We start from the raw sequence: 19,082 nt of genomic DNA, 5'->3' as shown, positions 1-19,082 counted from the left end.
GACCCAGGTCTTCTTTCATTTGTTACCAGATTGGCTCCTTCTTTCTCTCGTATTACCGCTAGCACCACAGCTAACGTAACCCATGCCGCTACCTCTCCGCTCTGCGAAGGCGACGTATGAGGTGACAGTATGTGACGTGTGAGGTGACAGTATGTGACGTATGAGGTAACAGTATGTGACGTATGAGGTGACAGTATGTGACGTGTGAGGTGACAGTATGTGACGTATGAGGTGTCAGTATGTGACGTATGAGGTGACAGTATGTGACGTGTGAGGTGACAGTATGTGACGTATGAGGTGACAGTATGTGAGGTATGAGGTAACAGTATGTGACGTATGAGGTGACAGTATGTGACGTGTGAGGTGACAGTATGTGACGTATGAGGTAACCGTATGTGACGTGTGAGGTGACAGTATGTGACGTATGAGGTGACAGTATGTGACGTATGAGGTGACAGTATGTGACGTATGAGGTGACAGTATGTGACGTATGAGGTGACAGTATGTGGCGTATGAGGTGACAGTATGTGACGTGTGAGGTGACAGTATGTGACGTATGAGGTAACAGTATGTGACGTATGAGGTGACAGTATGTGACGTGTGAGGTGACAGTATGTGACGTATGAGGTGACAGTATGTGACGTGTGAGGTGACAGTATGTGACGTATGAGGTAACAGTATGTGACGTATGAGGTGACAGTATGTGACGTGTGAGGTGACAGTATGTGACGTGTGAGGTGACAGTATGTGACGTGTGAGGTGACAGTATGTGACGTGTGAGGTGACAGTATGCGACGTGAGGTGACAGTATGCGACGTGTGAGGTGACAGTATGTGACGTATGAGGCGACAGTATGTGACGTGTGAGGTGACAGTATGTGACGTGTGAGGTGACAGTATGTGACGTGTGAGGTGACAGTATGCGACGTGAGGTGACAGTATGCGACGTGTGAGGTGACAGTATGTGACGTATGAGGTGTCAGTATGTGACGTATGAGGTGACAGTATGTGACGTGTGAGGTGACAGTATGTGACGTATGAGGTGACAGTATGTGACGTATGAGGTGACAGTATGTGAGGTATGAGGTGACAGTATGTGACGTATGAGGTGACAGTATGTGACGTGTGAGGTGACAGTATGTGACGTATGAGGTAACAGTATGTGACGTATGAGGTGACAGTATGTGACGTGTGAGGTGACAGTATGTGACGTATGAGGTAACAGTATGTGACGTATGAGGTGACAGTATGTGACGTGTGAGGTGACAGTATGTGACGTATGAGGTGACAGTATGTGACGTATGAGGTAACAGTATGTGACGTATGAAGTGACAGTATGTGACGTATGAGGTGACAGTATGTGACGTATGAGGTGACAGTATGTGACGTATGAGGTAACAGTATGTGACGTATGAGGTGACAGTATGTGACGTATGAGGTGACAGTATGTGACGTATGAGGTTACAGTATGTGACGTATGAGGTGACAGTATGTGACGTGTGTAAGAAGGTGCGCTGGCTGTCTGTGAGAAGGAGAGACAAGAATGAGAAGAGCCTGTAGTGTAATGCCAGCAGCTAAAAGCAATTGCGTGAGAGGGTATTCTCCAATATCACCATATAGTCATTTTCTACATCGCACAGAGACTAACCCGCAATATATCGATATATCGCCTAGCCCTAGTCTGAATATGTTTATCTTCTTTCATTTCCGTAACCTCTTTAGAATGTTAAAAAAAAAAAAAAGAAGTAAAATGGTGATCACTTATTTCACTTCCGGTTAATGTAAATGTCACTTCCTGGCAATTGGACCTGGTCTTAATGGGGAAATACTTTAATGTCTCTTTTTTTCATGTTAGCATTTAAGCTAGCTAACACTACTCGGTCCATCATTTTATCAGCTTGTGGTTACTGATCTAGTTTTTCCAATCATTTTAGTTGAAAATTGTAATCCACTCAACGTAACAACACATGCACACGGCGGTAAACCAGCTCATTTTCACTCATCATTCGGTTGATTGACTTTGGGAGTATGGGCGCTGGTTTAATGGTCACCCCAGGAATCAAAAGCCAGTTGTGAGGTGTCCAGAGATTGACACGTCTTATAGCAAATATATTATAAATATATCCGTATTTTCACATTTTCCCAATGTTACAAGATGGAGCCACTGGCAGGGACTCATAAAGGTTATGTCAGTCACTGGATCGGTCGTTATTTGCTTTTTAAAAGAAATGGAGAGGGGTCAGACTACTTGCTTCAAACAGCTATACATTCTCTAAGTTGGTAACATTGATCCCTCCTGCTCAGTCTTTTTATTCTCTGGCAGACCAGAGCATTTATATGTAATCTATATGTTTGTAGCGGGCAGCAAAGTACATGAAACTATGGGAAAACCTGCCATTCAGTTTGTACAGTAGTCAAGTCAAGTTAATTTTATTTATATAGCACTTTTACAACAACTTTTAAAGTGAACCAAATTGCTTTACAGGTTAAAAAAAAGCATAGAGCAACAGAAACAGAAAACAAACAAAGAACATAAACAGAATGAGCTGAACAAAATAGTGCAAAAAGCAATACGGTAAAAGGGATGGAATAAAAAGTAAAACATTTGCTTAATAAAAATCATAGTAATAAAACGTGCGCCAAATAGAAAAAATAAACTAAAGCCAAGGGGTGGGGGGTAGGACTAGAAATGTCGGCCCAGTGGGCAGACTCAGCTCAGGTCAAAGGCCAGCAAGAAGAGGTATGTCTTAAGAAGGGTCTTGAAAACCCCCAAGCTCTGGGCTGACCTAATGTGGAGCGGAAGGCTGTTCCAGAGCTTAGGGGTGGTAACAAATATTATGTACCGTAATTTCCAGACTATAGCGTGCACCGGGATATAAGCCACACCCACTAAATTTAAGAAGGAACAAATGTTTACCATATATTAGCTGCACGGGACTATAAGCCGCAGATATGACGTGTTTACACAGAAATATTTTATAAACACGGCAGTTAAACGGCTGATCAAACAAAACAGAAGTCATGGTCATGGACCCACTAGCTGCGCAAGCTAGCTCACCAATCAGCTAAACAGACTCAACTCCACAGTGATGTTTTGGTGAATTTACTGAAACAATACAAAAACAATGTCATTGTAAGTTGATAATACTAACACAAACACTCGTAGACGTGTTAGCATATAAGCTAATGCTACCGACGCTAGCTTGTTTACATTACGATAGCACGTACAAATATGCATGAAAACCCTGCTACAGACATCACACATGGGACGCTTTATTAAGTAAGAATTGTTTTAGTTATATTGTAAAACTTAAAATTGTTGGTTGGAGTGATGAATCGAGTTTCTACTCGTATGAATTCATACGAGTAGAAACATGGACAAATAGAAGACAGAATGGAAGGATGGTGAGCAAACTTGTCCAAAAGATGGCACCATCTCTTTGTTTGATTTTTTTTTCTTTGAAAACTCTTTATCATGGCTGTCAGTGAAGAAAAATCCATAGATTAGCTGCACCATTTTATAAGCCGCGGCGTCCAGAGCGTAGGGAAAAAGTAGCAGCTTGTAGCCCGGAGTGTACGGTATGTCATATTACATTAGGACTCACTGTGGGGCTTTTAACGAGTCCAGAACGGCTCACTGCTGTGACGGTCTGCACTTCCTGTCACATGACCAGCCCTTGTGAACTATGACCGCTCGGAAACAAGGATCGTGCTTAATGGCACCCGCACAAAAGGGGGTGCCTCCAGGGGTGCACTTTCCCCATTGTTGGATCATTTGGCATATACAGTATGCATTATTTCCTATTTTTGACCTGGGCCTTGGAGGTCTCACTAGCACGACAGCTGAAGAGGACGTCCATGTTTGGACGTAGCACGACGACACAGGCCGGCGTCCCCTGGCGTGGCAACAATGCTTCATTTGTGGCGGCCTCGCCAACGTGTCCCTGCGGCGACGTCGGCGGTGTGCCTCGCTGTCGCCCTGGCAACCAAGGTGTAGCTTGGCGGGTTGCCGAGGCAACAGGCCCGGGAGTGACGAGCAGCAGGGGGAGGGATGCGGAGGGCAGCAGGTGAGAGGAGGAGAAGGAGACGAAGGGGAGGATTTGCGACGTCGCGCAGCTGTTAATCATTGGCACAAAAGCCCATTGTTAGGGGTGGCTTTTATTTTGAAAGTGTGAGAGGAAGTGCAGGGCAAAAACAAGTCAGGTTCACATTGAAGTTTGGTTTCATTTCAGTGTCAACAAGCGCAGGGTCTCAGGTGTTTGCCTCCTCGGGGGACACCTGTGCCATAAGGCCGGGGCTAATTGCTGTTTGCGTTGCCAGGTGCGTGCCTCAGTGATGGATGGGGAGTCGGAACCAAACCCCGCTGTTGCGGAGGAGGCGGGGGAGCCAGTAGAGCACATGGATGCCACCCCTTCCCCTCGCCAGCAAGCCACGCCTCCCATTGTGGTGGCTTCAGAGTCAGTTTCCACGGCAACAGATGACCAGGCTCCAAAGGAGGGCTGCGCCAACGATGACGACGAAGTGGTCCTGGTGGTGGGCAAGGCGCCCGAGCCACCGGCGTCCCCGTCTTCCCAAGAAACGCCGGAGGGCCCGGAACCTCCCGACGCCACGGCAGACGCGTCTACTGTAGAGACGCCCGACGCCGGCGAGTCCTCCAACCCCGCCGCAACGGAGCCCATCGTCATCGATGACGAGGAGTCGTCAGAGGAGCGGCCAGCCCCTTCCCCCTCGCTGGCGCCCCCTGGTGGCTCTTTGCCCGCCTCCCCCGCCAGCACAGAAGCGGATTCGGGCATCCGAATCGCCAATGTGGCAACGCTGGACCAGAAGGACACCGTCCAAGAAGAAGCAGGTGCAGACGCCCAGGTGGACCTGATGATCACCTCAGTGACATCACTGCAGCCAGGACCAGAGGTAAATAATACATACACACATACATACTACATATATAGTATATACATACATACATAGTATATACATACATACTACATACAAACATATATAGTATATACATATACATACATAGTATATACATACATAAATACTACATACATACATATTATATACATACATACTACATACAAACATATATAGTATATACATATACATACATAGTATATACATACATAAATACTACATACATACATAGTATATACATACATACTACATACAAACATATATAGTATATACATATACATACATAGTATATACATACATAAATACTACATACATACATAGTATATACATACATCCGACATACTAACATATGTAGTATATACATACATACATACTACATACATACAAAATATGTACATACATACTCCATACATACATATACATACAAAATAAATACTGCATACATACATAGTATGTAGATAGATCATACATACATAGTATATGCATACCTGTACATACTATAAATACACTACATACATACATACATAGTATATAAATACTACATACATACATACATACATAGTATGTAAATACTACATATATACCACATACATACATACACATATACATAGTATATACATACATAATATATACTTACATAGTATATACATACTACATAAATACGTATTATATACATACATAATACATGCACACATACATACATAGTACATACATACATACCTGTACATACATGCTACATACACACTGCATACATATATTCTACATACACACTACATACATACATACATACATACATACATAGTATATAAATACTACATACATTCATAATATGTAAACACTGCATACATACACATACATAGTATATACATACATAATATATACTTACTACATACATACATATTATATATATATATATATATATATATATATATATATATATATATATATACATAATATATGCACACACACATAAATACATATAAACATAATATATACATACACCGTACATACATACATAGTATATACATGCCCGTACATACATACTACAGACACACTATACATATATATATATATATATATATATATATATATATATATATATACACTACATACACAATACATACATACATACATACATAGCATGTATATATACAGAATATATACTTACATAGTATATACATACTTACATACATAGTATATATATATAGGGCAGCACGGTGGTAGAGGGGTTAGTGCATCTGCCTCACAATACGAAGGTCCTGAGTAGTCCTGGGTTCAATCCCGGGCTGGGGATCTTTCTGTGTGGAGTTTGCATGTTCTCCCCGTGACTGCGTGGGTTCCCTCCGGGTACTCCGGCTCCCTCCCACCTCCAAAGACATGCACCTGGGGATAGGTTAATTGGCAACACTAAATGGTCCCTAGTGTGTGAATGTGTGTGTTGTCTATCTGTGTTGGCCCTGCGATGAGGTGGCGACTTGTCCAGGGTTTACGCCGCCTTCCGCCCAAATGCAGCTGAGATAGGCTCCAGCGACCCCAAAAGGGACAAGCGGTAGAAAATAGATGGATGGAGTATATACATATACATACATACATAATATATACGCACATACTACATACACAGTATATACATACTTAATATATACACACACACTCCATATATACAGAGATAATACATACATTGATAGTACGTGCGTACAGTCATGGCCAAATATATATATATACACACATATATATATATCATATATATATATATATATATATATATATATATATATATATATATATATATTTATATATATATTTATGCACCCCTGCATTTGTGTCAGATAATGCAGCACTTCTCCCAGAAAGTAGTTGAAATGACAAATGTGTTGTTGTTCACATATTTGTTTCTTTCGTTGGCATTGGAACAACACAAAAAAAAGCCAAATCTGATATTATTTTTTTACACAGAACTCTAAAAAATGGACGGGACAAAATGATTGGCACTTTTCCAAAATTGTAAGAAATAGTTGTATTGTAAGCATGTGAAGCTCCTTTAATTTGTTATGAAACTCACCTGTAGCAAGTAACAGGTGCTGGCAATACAGAAATCACACTTGCAGCTTGTTCAAATGGAGAAGAGTGGACTCCACCATTTCTCCATCTTTTTGTCCAGTCCATTTTTGGAGTTCTGTGTAAAATAATATTAGATTTGGCTTATTTCTCCTGTTTTTTGTGTTGTTCCAATGCAAACAAAATAAATAAACATGTGTGGTGTCCATGGTGACATATATTGAAATGGTGTATATGATGTAGAGCAGTGGTTCTCAACCTTTTTTCTGTGATGTACCCTCTGTGAACATTTTTTTAATTCAAGTACCCCCTAATCAGAGCAAAGCATTTTTGGTTGAAAAAAAAGAGACAAAAAAGTAAAATACAGCACTATGTCATCACTTTCTGATTTATTAGTGGTCTCTCTTAAACTATTTGGAAAAAAAGATACCCAAATAACTAAATACTTGTTGAAAAATAAACAAGTGATTCAATTATACATAGATTTCTCCACATAGAAGTAATCATCAACTTAAAGTGCCCTCTTTGGGGATTGTAATAGAGATCCATCTGGATTCATCAACTTCATTCTAAACATTTCTTCACAAAAAATGAAATCTTTAACATCAATATTTATGGAATATTGCATTGTTGCATTTTTTTCACAGTTTATGTACTAAAAGTCATATTTTGTTGAAGTATTATTCAATAAATATATTTTTAAAGCATTTTTGAATTCTTGCTATTTTTAGAATATTTAAAAAAAATCTCACGTGCCCTTTGGCATACCTTCAAGTAACCCCAGGGGTACATCCATCCATCCATTTTCTACCGCTTATTCCCTTTCGGGGTCGCGGGGGGCGTTGGCGCCTATCTCAGCTACAATCGGGCGGAAGGCAGGGTACACCCTTGACAAGTCGCCAACACAGATAGACAGACAACATTCACACTCACATTTACACACTAGGGACCATTTAGTGTTGCCAATCAACCTACCCAGGGGTACACGTACCCCCATTTGAGAACCACTGATGTAGAGGATTATTGAATGTCTCCATGGTGACATATATTGAAATGGTGTATATGATGTAGAGGATTATTGAATGTCTCCAGGCAGGTGAAGGCCAGGTGGAAGAGAACGGTCTACAGATCTGCAATGCATTCAGCCTGAACACTGACGACGTGTCGGGAAAACCAAGTGCTTCCTTCAACCCTGGGCGGGGTTCCACGGTGCAGAACGGGGACGCGGGAACCCACAGCAGAACAGGTAGACTGACCCACACCAGCTATGGAACATTCTCCGTGTGCTACAATGACCTCTCCAACTTGTCCCTGCAGACTCGTGGATTTCCCAGTCTGCGTCTGTCCCTCGCAACCAAAAGCAGACCGGTGTGGACTCCACGTCATCTGCCACCTCGCTGGCCAAACCTCCAGGACAGTCTTCCTCCTCCTCCTCACCAGGTTCCCAGCCACAGCCCAGGACGGTGAAGGTGATGCCCCCTCACATATACTAGATTAGAACACATCTTGGTGATTAGTTGTGGTTTTAGCTTGGTCACATTGTAGGACCTGGTACCCAGACTGGTAGTGCTTTAGCTTGGTCACATTGGAGGACCTGGTAACCAGACTGGTAGTGCTTTAGCTCTGTCTTCATTGGAGGACCTGGTAACCAGACTGGTGCTGATTTAGCTTGGTCTTCATTGGAGGACTTGGTAACCAGACTGGTAGTGATTTAGCTTGCTCTTCATTGGAGGACCTGGTAACCAGATTGGTAGTGCTTTAGCTTGGTATTCATTGGAGGACCTGGTAACCAGACTGGTAGTGGTTTTACCTTGGTCTTCATTGGAGGACCTGGTTACCAGACTGGTAGTGCTTTAGCTCTGTCTTCATTGGAGGACCTGTTAATCAGACTGGTAGTGCTTTAGCTTGGTCTTCTTTGGAGGACCTGGTAACCAGACTGGAAGTGATTTAGCTTGTTCTTCATTGGAGGACCTGGTAACCAGACTGGTAGTGCTTTAGCTTGCTCTTCATTGGAGGACCTGATAACCAGACTGGTGCTGATTTAGCTTGGTCTTCATTGGAGGACTTGGTAGCCAGACTGGTGCTGATTTAGCTTGGTCTTCATTGGAAGACCTGGCTACCAGACTGGTAGTGCTTTGGCTTGGTCTTCATTGGAGGACCTGGTAACCAGACTGGTAGTGGTGTTATCTTGCTTTTCATTGGAGGACCTGGTTACCAGACTGGTAGTGGTTTTATCTTGGTCGTCATTGGAGGACCTGGTAACCAGACGGGTAGTGGTGTTATCTTGCTGTTCATTGGAGGACCTGGTTACCAGACTGGTAGTGGTTTTATCTTGGTCGTCATTGGAGGACCTGGTAACCAGACTGGTAGTGGTGTTATCTTGCTGTTCATTGGAGGACCTGGTTACCAGACTGGTAGTGCTTTAGCTTGGTCTTTGTTGGAGGACCTGGTAGCCAGATTGGTGGTGCTTTAGCTTGGTGTTCATTGGAGGACTTGGTAACCAGACTGGTAGTGGTGTTATCTTGCTTTTCATTGGAAGACCTGGTTACCAGACTGGTAGTGGTTTTATCTTGGTCGTCATTGGAGGACCTGGTTACCAGACTGGTAGTGCTTTAGCTTGGTCTTCGTTGGAGGACCTGGTAGCCAGATTGGTAGTGCTTTAGCTTGGTGTTCATTGGAGGACCTGGTAACCAAATTTTTAGTGGTTCTATTCTGGTCTTCATTGGAGGACCTGGTAAATAGACTGGTGGTTTTAGCTTGATTTTCATCAGAGGACCTGGTAACCAGACTGGTAGTGGTTATGTATAGCTCAGTCTTCATTGGAGGACCTGGTAACTAGACTGGTAGTGGTTTTATCTTGGTCTTCATTGGAGGACCTGGTAACTAGACTGTGTGACGTATGTAAGAAGGTGCGCTAGCTTTATGTCTCTGTGAGAATGAGAGACAAGAAAGAGTGGCTGTAATGTAATGCCCGCAGCTACAAGCAACTGTGTGACAAGGTATGCTCCAATATCACCAAATAGTCATTTTCTGTATCGCTCAGAGACTAACCTGCGATACATCCAGTATATTCCATATATTGCCCGGCCCTGGTTTTAGCTGGTACGCACTGCTGGTTGGCGGCTAACAGAATGTGTGTTCTTGCAGGTGACCTGTGCAAACTGCAAGAAGCCTCTTAAAAAGGGCCAGACTGCGTACCAGCGCAAAGGCTCCACGCACCTGTTCTGTTCAACCACCTGTCTCTCCGCCTTCTCACACAAACCCGCCCCCAAGAAAAGCTGCACCATGTGCAAAAAGTAAGCCTCTTCTGTCTTCACCTTTGCCTTCAAATTTCTTGCATTTTCAAGCTTTCTAGTAAAGATCAATCGATTATCGGTGCTGATATTTGGCATTTTGACGTATATCTTTATCGACTTTTTTATTTTTTTTTACAACTACATCAGCAGATACAGTATATACACTTGATACCGGTATTTACCGGACTATAGAGTGCACAGGTATATTAGCCGCACCCGTTAATTTTTTTATTTGCTTTTCCTTATGTTAGCCATCAGACTATAATCTGCAAATATATACGTTGTGAAATGAGTTATTTACACAGAAATATTCTGGACATTTTTATTCCTATACCTTGATTGTTACCAATCGGTGTCTGTAACACGGCAGTAAAATGGCTGATCAAACAAAACCAAAGTCATGGTCATGGACCCTCTAGCTGCGCAAGCTAGCTCTCAAATCAGCTAAGCAGACTCAATAACTCAACGATGACGTTTCGGTGAATTTACTGAGAAATTAATGAAACTTAAAAAAATGTAATTGTAAGTTAATAATATTAACACAGACACTCAAACCGGTTAGCATATTAGCCTATGCTAATGGTATTCGATACATTACATTACGATAGCACATACAAATATGCATGGAATCACTCCTGCAAGCATCACACATGGGACGCTTTAGTAAGTACGAATTGTTTTCGTTGTGTTGTAAAACTTAGACGTTTTTTAGAGCGAAGAATAAAGAATCCATACGAGTAAAAACGCTACGAGCGGCTAGAAGACAGAACCGCACTTCCATTTCCGGTTCAAAGCACTACATGGAAGGACACTGCAGCATTTGTAGCGAGTGAACTCGTCAAAAAGATGGCGCCGTAGCACAAACAATAAAAAATAAAGTCAGTGTCCTTGCATGTGTTTTTATGAAAAGTATTTGCTTTATGACCGTCGCCGAAGAAAAATCTATAAATTAGTCGCACTATTTTATAAGCCAAGGGGTGCAAAGCGTAGGAAAAAAGTAGCTGTTTGTAATCTGGAAGTTACATTAGTATTTAAGTAGACAGTAATAAACAAGGTGGGAAAACACACAATTCTTCCTCCTGCTGTGTTGGTACACATTATTTTTATTCAGTTTTTGTCCTTCTGTTCCACATCAAGAAGTGTGGGCTCATGAAAGGAACACTTTGATTTTCAGGTTAAGTGCCGTAAAAAAGTTGGCAACATCAAACATGTCACTGCTGGTCCCACCTTTCCTAAAAATAATGTTAAAAAAACAACTTATAAAGTCTTGTCTAGATGTTTACTGACTTATAATATTCAAATATTATCAGCCTGCTTGACTACTAATAATCGCTATCGACTCTGCCAAACCCACATGTGTGGATCTCTAATGTCTGTGTGTCCTGCCAGGGACATCACCACCATGAAGGGTACCATCGTGGCCCAGGTGGACGCCAGCGAGTCCTTCCAGGAGTTCTGCAGCACCGGTTGCTTGGGCGCGTACGAGAACAAGCAGAATGTGCCCAAGTCCATCCACAAAACCAAATGCACCGTCTGCGGCAAGCTCACAGAGGTCGGTGTTGGCGACGCTCGACAACACTTTTCCTCTCAATCAAGTTTTTGAGTTGCAAAACATCAAGGGGAACTGCACTTTTTCGGAAGTGTGCTTAGCATTCATAATCCTTATGTGAGACAAGAACCCATCTTTTTTTCGTGCAATCTATATCGTAAATATACTAGGGCTGGGCAACGATTAAAAATTTTAATCAAAGTTAATCGCACTATTTCTCAGATTACTCGCGATTAACTGCATTGTAACCTGTTTGTTACGGAAAATAAATATAATCTACATACAAATCTCTGAGCCACAATCATAACATCTGAACAGGCAATTTCTGTGGTAACAGCAGAAACATTTTTTATATCAGGGATCTCATGTTTAAAAAACCTATATTATAGGTAGTGGGCTGTTTTTAGGGAATTTTCGATCAAATTATCCGTAGTAGCAATATTAATAATGTTGTGTTTATTCTGCGTAGTGCACTTAAAACAATCATGACCATATCTAGGAATTGATATGATGGGAATTTTCCGATTGTTTGCTTGGTGCTTTGATAAACTGAACGCATCATATACATGGTACTATATTGTGATGTTATGAGCCAGGGACAAAAAGAACTACCCTACCCAGCATGCAACAGGAGTGACGAGCATGGGTTGTGTCGCCATGACGGCATCTTGTATGTTGTGATATGCATGCTCTGAAAGTAAACTTTAAGAACTCAGCCAACACTCCTGGTCTGCATTATTCATAAATAGACAGACAACACATATACTCCGCTGCTTCACAGGCCGCTGGATGTAGCCGGCAAAGTATTCCCATGCTAGCTAGCCGGTCTAGCAAGCACGCCTCATTCAGTCCAAAACGGCCCGATCTATCCACATCCAGAATTGTCTGGCGGTCGTAAGTGATCCCGGAGTGACCACGCTGTTAGCCAGCCATGACATTTGCAGAATTGTCCGGTATTTTTGCCAAATGTTCCATCTTTACCAAGAGCCCCTCCACGCCGAAACACGTCCGGGCCTCGCCATCTTGCTAAGAAAAAGCGCTAACAAAATAAAAGCATGTAAACAACATACGCAAATGTGCGATAAAATAATTGTCGGCGTTAATAGATTGATGAGTTAACTCGTAATTAACGCATTAATTTGCCCACCCCTAATATATACACTAGCAAAAGTCAGCCGTTAGGAGTCAGTGTTTTTTTAACTATTACTACTAGAAAAATCCTTAAATTAGCTGCACCGTTTTTTTAAGCCATGCAGTCCAAAGCGTAGAAAAAAATGTAGCGGCTTCAGGCTGGTATTTCTAAATAATATGCTGATCACTGCCATCCCAAATCATCAATTTAACATATTTTGAAAGATGCCAGGTGGGATACGTGGTGGTCCCCCATACCTGTGCATTTGAATATTTTTGCTGAATTGTTCAAGGATGAAAGTTGAGGCCAAATGTCCGTGCACAGATCCGCCACGAGGTCAGCTTCAAGACGGTGACCCACAAGATCTGCAGCGACATGTGCTTCAACGTGTACCGCCGCGCCAACGGCCTGATCATGAACTGCTGCGAGCAGTGCGGCGACTACCTGCCCAACAGAGCCTCCGCCAACCACTTCCTGCTGGTGGACGGCCAACAGAAGCGCTTCTGCTGCCAGAACTGCATCAGGGACTTCAAGCAGGTACTGATCGGACCCTCGTCTTCCTCTCCTAACAACTTCGGGGCAAGAGAAGAAGTGAAAAAGCGTCTAATCGGATGCACCGCTGCTATGATGACAAATGCAATATATTTCTTACATTTTGTATCGCTAGCTCAGCGTCCTGAAGTCAGGGCTGTCCACAGTACGGCACCTGGCACAGTCGAAAATCACTCATCTGGGGAAAAAAACAGTGCCAGAAAAGAGCAAACGGGTGAAATGAAACATTATTATTTATGACTTTTTTTTTTTATTTGGGTGGGACTCTTTTGGATCCCCGACAATTCTAGTGGGATTTTTTTTTTACTGTCATAATAATAATGAATCAAAGTCAATGCTATAAATTATTGACCTGATTAAGGCCAATTACTTCACATCAAATATTACACTTAGAAATATTTCTTAAGGGAAATATTGTGTATTTTGTTGTTTGCCATAAACTTAGTTTTTTTATTTGTAACATTTGCATTGGTGAGAACCTTTTGGATCCACGAGAATTCTAGGGGAATTAGTTTTTTACTGTCGTTGCTCAAAAAATAATAATGAATCAAAATCAATGGTATGAATTATTGACCTATTTAAGGCTCTATTAATGGTACTTCCCAGCAATTATTACACTTTGAAATAGTTTTTGGCAAAAATATTTGGTTTGCGATAAGAAGAAAGTTTTCTTTGACAAAAGGGCATGAAACAAACATCAAATATTCCACTTAAAAATATTTTAATGGAATATATTGTGTATTTTGTTGTTTGCCAGTTCTCTACGACAAAATGGTAAACATTTAAAAAGTTGATCGACAGAATTAAGATAAATAAATAATCTATGACCTATTTTTGCCACTTTTATGATTGGGACCCTTTTGGATCCCAGCTAATTTTAATGTGATTAAAAAAAAAAAAAATACTTTAATGCTAAAATATGAATCAAAATCAGTGTTTTTGTTGCACGAAAAGGGCATAAAACAACACAAATATTAAAACTTTATATCAATAGATCTGAAGTGGATCTAGCGAGTTATGGGTTGAAAGTTAAAATGTACGTCTTATTTTTAAGACTTTGATTTTGGCCCTTTTGGATCCTTAAGAATTTTAGTGGGATTTAAAAAAACAAAAAAACAAAAATGTTATCCTACAAAATTAATCAAATTCAGTGTTATAAATTGGCCTATTTAAGGCTCCATTAATTTTACATTTTTTGGGGGGGGAAATGTTGCATTGTTTTTGTTTTTGCCAGAAAAGTTTTTTTTAGAACAAAAGAGCATAAAACACAAATATTAAAACTTCATCTTGATAGATAGATCTGAAGTGGATCTAGAGATTTAAGCCTGAGGAAAACATTTGTATTTTTTTTTATGACCTTCCTGGTCGCTGAGAACAAACAAGAAAGATGCATTTCATTACTTTTGAAAGTAAACATATTAAAATGGCACCGCATGCTTTCATCGTTCAGTCTGCGGCCCCCAGACGTTTGGACACCCTGGGCTCGCCACAAGTTCAAGGCTGGATTACAGTTGTTGCCTAGCAACAGCAGCTCACTAAACCGTCAACAACCGTATTTTTCGGACTATAAGTCACAGTTTTTTTCATAGTTTGGCGGAGAGTACGACTTATACTCGGGAGCGACTTATGTGTGAAATTGTTAACACATTAATGTAAAATATCCAATAATATTATTTAGTTCATTCACGTAAGAGACTAGACGTATAAGATTTCATGGGATTTATCGATGAGAAGTGACAGATAGTTTGGTAAAGGTATAGCATGTTCTATATGTTATAGTTATTTGAATGACTCTTACCATAATATGTTAGCTTAACATAGCAGTTGGTTATTTATGCCTCATATAACCTACACTTATTCAGCCCGTTGTTCACTATTCTTTATTTATTTTAAATTGCCTTTCAAATGTCTATTCTTGGTGTAGGGTATCGTCAAATAAATTTCCCCCAAAAATGCGACTTATACTCCAGTGCGACGTGAATATGTGTTTTTTTTTCCTTCTTTATTATGCATTTTCGGCAGGTGCGACTTATACTCCGAAAAAATACGGTAATACGCGGAGGAAACATGCGTTGAATAGGCAAAAGTATCAGGACACGTCCAGAGGTGAAAGTGTTCCACTTGGAAGATTTTCTGCACTATTTGTGAGGTCTGGTCCAGTTTGTGTTCTGTCATTGAAAGTGCTCCTCGTCACCATGTGTGTGTGTCTGTGTGTGTCAGGCTAACAGCAAGCTGGCCAGCTGCTTGACCTGTAAAACGCTGATCAAGACGGGAGAAGTGGTGCTGGGCCTGGGAGCGGACGGCGCCATGGGCTCCTACTGCTCCGCTAACTGCATGAACAAGGCCAAGCTGTCGGCCGTCACCTTCCACAGTGAGTAGCCTCAAAAGATGCACGCAGAGAACCTGGTCTGCGGCAGCCACCTGTACTTGTGGTATGTGGTGAATAGGGTTGCAAAATTCCGGGAATATTCAAAGTTTGAAACTTTCCATGGGTATTAATGGGAAATTAATGGTAATAAACATTGAATGCAACATGCTAGATCTTGCAGCATGATTATTAGCTAAAATAACCTAATTTCATGCAAATTCAGTAGAATTTCGACCCTGTTCTGTGCATTCCTCCATCACATGTGCAGTGCATTCCTCCATCACATGCCCTGATAATTCTTAGCATGCTGTACACCAGGGGTCCCCCAACTGCAGAATAATTTTTTATTAATTTTAGTTTTTTATTCTTTATTATTAAATTAAATCAACATAAAAAACACAAGATACACTTACAAGTAGTGCACCAACCCCAAAAAACTCCCTTTTTCATGACAAAATAAAAAAAGAATATTCGAGGGTCTTGTGAGATGACGCTGGCTGCTGCCAGATCGTTATAAAGAACAAATGACCGACAGGAAGGCGAGACACAATTTTTATTTCAACAGACTTGCACCCTACCTGCCGTCAAAACTCTAAAGAGAGACTGCCCAGTTCCTATCTTCACAATAAAAGCCCTACACCAGGGGTCGGGTACCTTTCTGGCTGCGAGAGCCATGAAAGCCAAATATTTTAAAATGTATTTCCGTGAGAGCCATATCATATTTTTTAACACTGAATACAACTAAATGCGTGCATTTTTTAAGTAAAACCAATATCTTTAGAGTATAATAAGTCCCTATTCTTTTTTTAATAACGTTGTTATTTCTTGAACAGGTGCGGTAGAAAACGGATGGATGGATTAAAATGCATGAGAATGTTTTATATTTTGAACGTTATTTTTAACACTGTGATTACCAGCGGAATTATTCATTACTTATCGTGTTGAGTAATGTCAGCTAAGATTTATCTGAGAGCCGGATGCAGTCATCAAAAGAGCCACATCTGGCTCCAGAGCCATAGGTTCCCTACCCCTGCCCTACAGCATCCTGCCTGCGCTAACAGAATAAGAGTCTATGCAAGCTGGTGTGCACATGCTAGCAAGCTACGGACTTTGCCGCCAATGTATTTCTTGTCAAGTGTATAAAAAGGAGTACGGAAGCTGGACAAAAAAAAAGGAAGCACTTTCATGTGGGTTTGGACAGAAAGGAGGACTTTTTTTCTCCATTTAAAAATGTGGACGTGCTCATCACTACTGTCTGATTCCAATCATTTCAAGTCCTCACAATCACACCAACTTATATTCTTGTCTTCATGAAAGAAACATGCTTGTTTTATCATTCAAAAAACCTTTAACTTGTTAGCAAAAACCTCTCTTTCATAAATCAATCAACATAAATGATATATATGAATGAGGTAGATCCCCTCCACTTGGTACATTGAAAAGTAGCTGGCCTGCAGACAGTGTGGCCACTCCTGTTAAAATACTTCCTGTCCCGCTCTATCCCTTCTGTAAATAAATAAAATATGTTCATATTATAATATTGTTAATAATAATATGCTTGTGGCGGTTCTGTGTGACTCGTTTGGCAAAAATATTTGTTTAGTTTTTTTGAACTATTTGCATAATAGCTGTCAGCGAAGAAAAATCCATAAATTAGCCGCACCGTTTTATAAGCTGCAGGATGCAAAGCGTGGGAAAAAAGTAGCGGCTTATAGTGTGGAATTTACGGTGATGTATATTTCTCTTGGTCATAAAAAATATCAATAATCCAACAGCAATAATAATATGTAATTATAATAATAGTTTTGTATTGTGTGTTAGCTGGTGGAAGTTGGCACTACAGTGGAAAGTATCAGGCTAACACAAGTGCCGTCAGTTGGTATTTCATCTTTTTTTCAAGATAAACTTGCTCTGATATAATAGTTGTGTTTTTAAGTGTGAGTTGGTGGTTGCTGTAGACATGTTTGATTCTATTTTTTGTATTACAAATCATTTTAGCCACAAGGAAAGTGTTTGTTTTGATCAAGATTTTACCTTTCAAAATGAACAATAACTAGAAGAGGCAATTCCTGAAGGAACTGCATGTGAATGCTCCAATGCTGAAGTTGAAGTGAAATGTTGAACGGTTTCAATGTTGAAGAGTTTGCATTTCCAGGGAAACTGGAATTTGGTTTAAGACGTGGGAAAGTGTTAGTTTGAATGTCCAGGATGATGGAATGTGTTGGTGTTGGAATGGTTTCAAATAGGTTGAAAAATGTGGGAATTGTGCAACTTGGAAAAATGTCCCATTCATTTCCCTGAGAACTTACTGGAAATTTGAGAATTTTGGGAAAAGCAGGTTTTAAAAAAAGTAAATCACGGATGTCCTGAATGAGCTGAATTGGTTGGTGTTGGAATTGTTTAAATCGGTCAAGAAATGTTGAAGTAGTAAGGTTTTTTTAATTGATAAAACTGTATTATGGAATTTCTGGAAAACCGGGAATGTTTCTAGTTCTTAAACCAAGTGTTATGACGGTGGAACGGTTGAAATTGGATGAAAAAAGGAAAAGGAGTAGTCAAACGGAAAAGGTTGTAAATAGGGTTAGAACAAAAACAGTAATTCCTGGAAATTTGTTGAACGTGGAAAAATGGTAGTTTGGATGTCGAGGATGAGTTGAATGTGTTGAAGGGGGAATGGTTTGAATCGGTTGAAGAATGTGGGAATTTGAGAGTTTGAAAAATTTAAAATTTATTTTGAATAGGAAAAATGAAAAAAAAAAAATTATGGGAAATCCTGGATTTTTTGTAGAATTGTTGAAGTAAAGCACACAATTCCCAAACAGGCTGAATATTTTGAGTTAGTTTGAGTCAAGAATGTCCCATTTGATTTTAATGGGAATTTCCCCAAAATTGGAGAATTTTGGGAAAAGCGGAACATTTTGGGAAAATGGTAAAAAACATAAAAGATATGAACGAGTTGAAATGGTTGGTGTTGTAATTTTTTAAATGGGTCGAGAAATGTTGCAGTAGTAACATCTTGGATTGAGAAATAGTATTATGGAATTTCGGGAAAACCGGGAATTTTTCCTGGTCAAAAAAAAACTTGAATGTTTGGATGGTGAAACGGTTGGAGTGGGTTGAAAAATGTGAAAGGAGTATTCGACAGAAAAAAGTGTGGAAAAAAAAGTTTGAACAAATTGGAATTCCTGGAATTTTTTTGAGCTTTGGAAAATGATAG

The 19,082-nt window shown here is 40.5% G+C and overlaps 1 protein-coding gene across 1 annotated transcript in view; it reads left to right on the top strand.

The window, feature by feature from the left end:
- The window catches only part of zmym2 (zinc finger, MYM-type 2), a 48,621-nt gene that overhangs the window by 5,761 nt on the left and 23,778 nt on the right, over positions 1-19,082 (top strand). The window contains exons 2-8 of the mRNA XM_061918259.1: positions 4,320-4,910; positions 8,061-8,214; positions 8,286-8,437; positions 10,116-10,264; positions 11,654-11,816; positions 13,270-13,482; positions 15,718-15,868. Coding sequence (XP_061774243.1) covers positions 4,335-4,910; positions 8,061-8,214; positions 8,286-8,437; positions 10,116-10,264; positions 11,654-11,816; positions 13,270-13,482; positions 15,718-15,868 — 1,558 coding nt within the window. The 5' untranslated portion in view covers positions 4,320-4,334. The remainder of the gene's footprint in view (positions 1-4,319; positions 4,911-8,060; positions 8,215-8,285; positions 8,438-10,115; positions 10,265-11,653; positions 11,817-13,269; positions 13,483-15,717; positions 15,869-19,082) is intronic.

Source organism: Nerophis ophidion, linkage group LG13, assembly GCF_033978795.1.
Source record: "Nerophis ophidion isolate RoL-2023_Sa linkage group LG13, RoL_Noph_v1.0, whole genome shotgun sequence".
Lineage (NCBI taxonomy): Eukaryota > Metazoa > Chordata > Actinopteri > Syngnathiformes > Syngnathidae > Nerophis > Nerophis ophidion.
The sequence above is the reverse complement of the archived record's forward strand: the minus strand, read 5'-3'. Positions and strand labels throughout refer to the sequence as shown.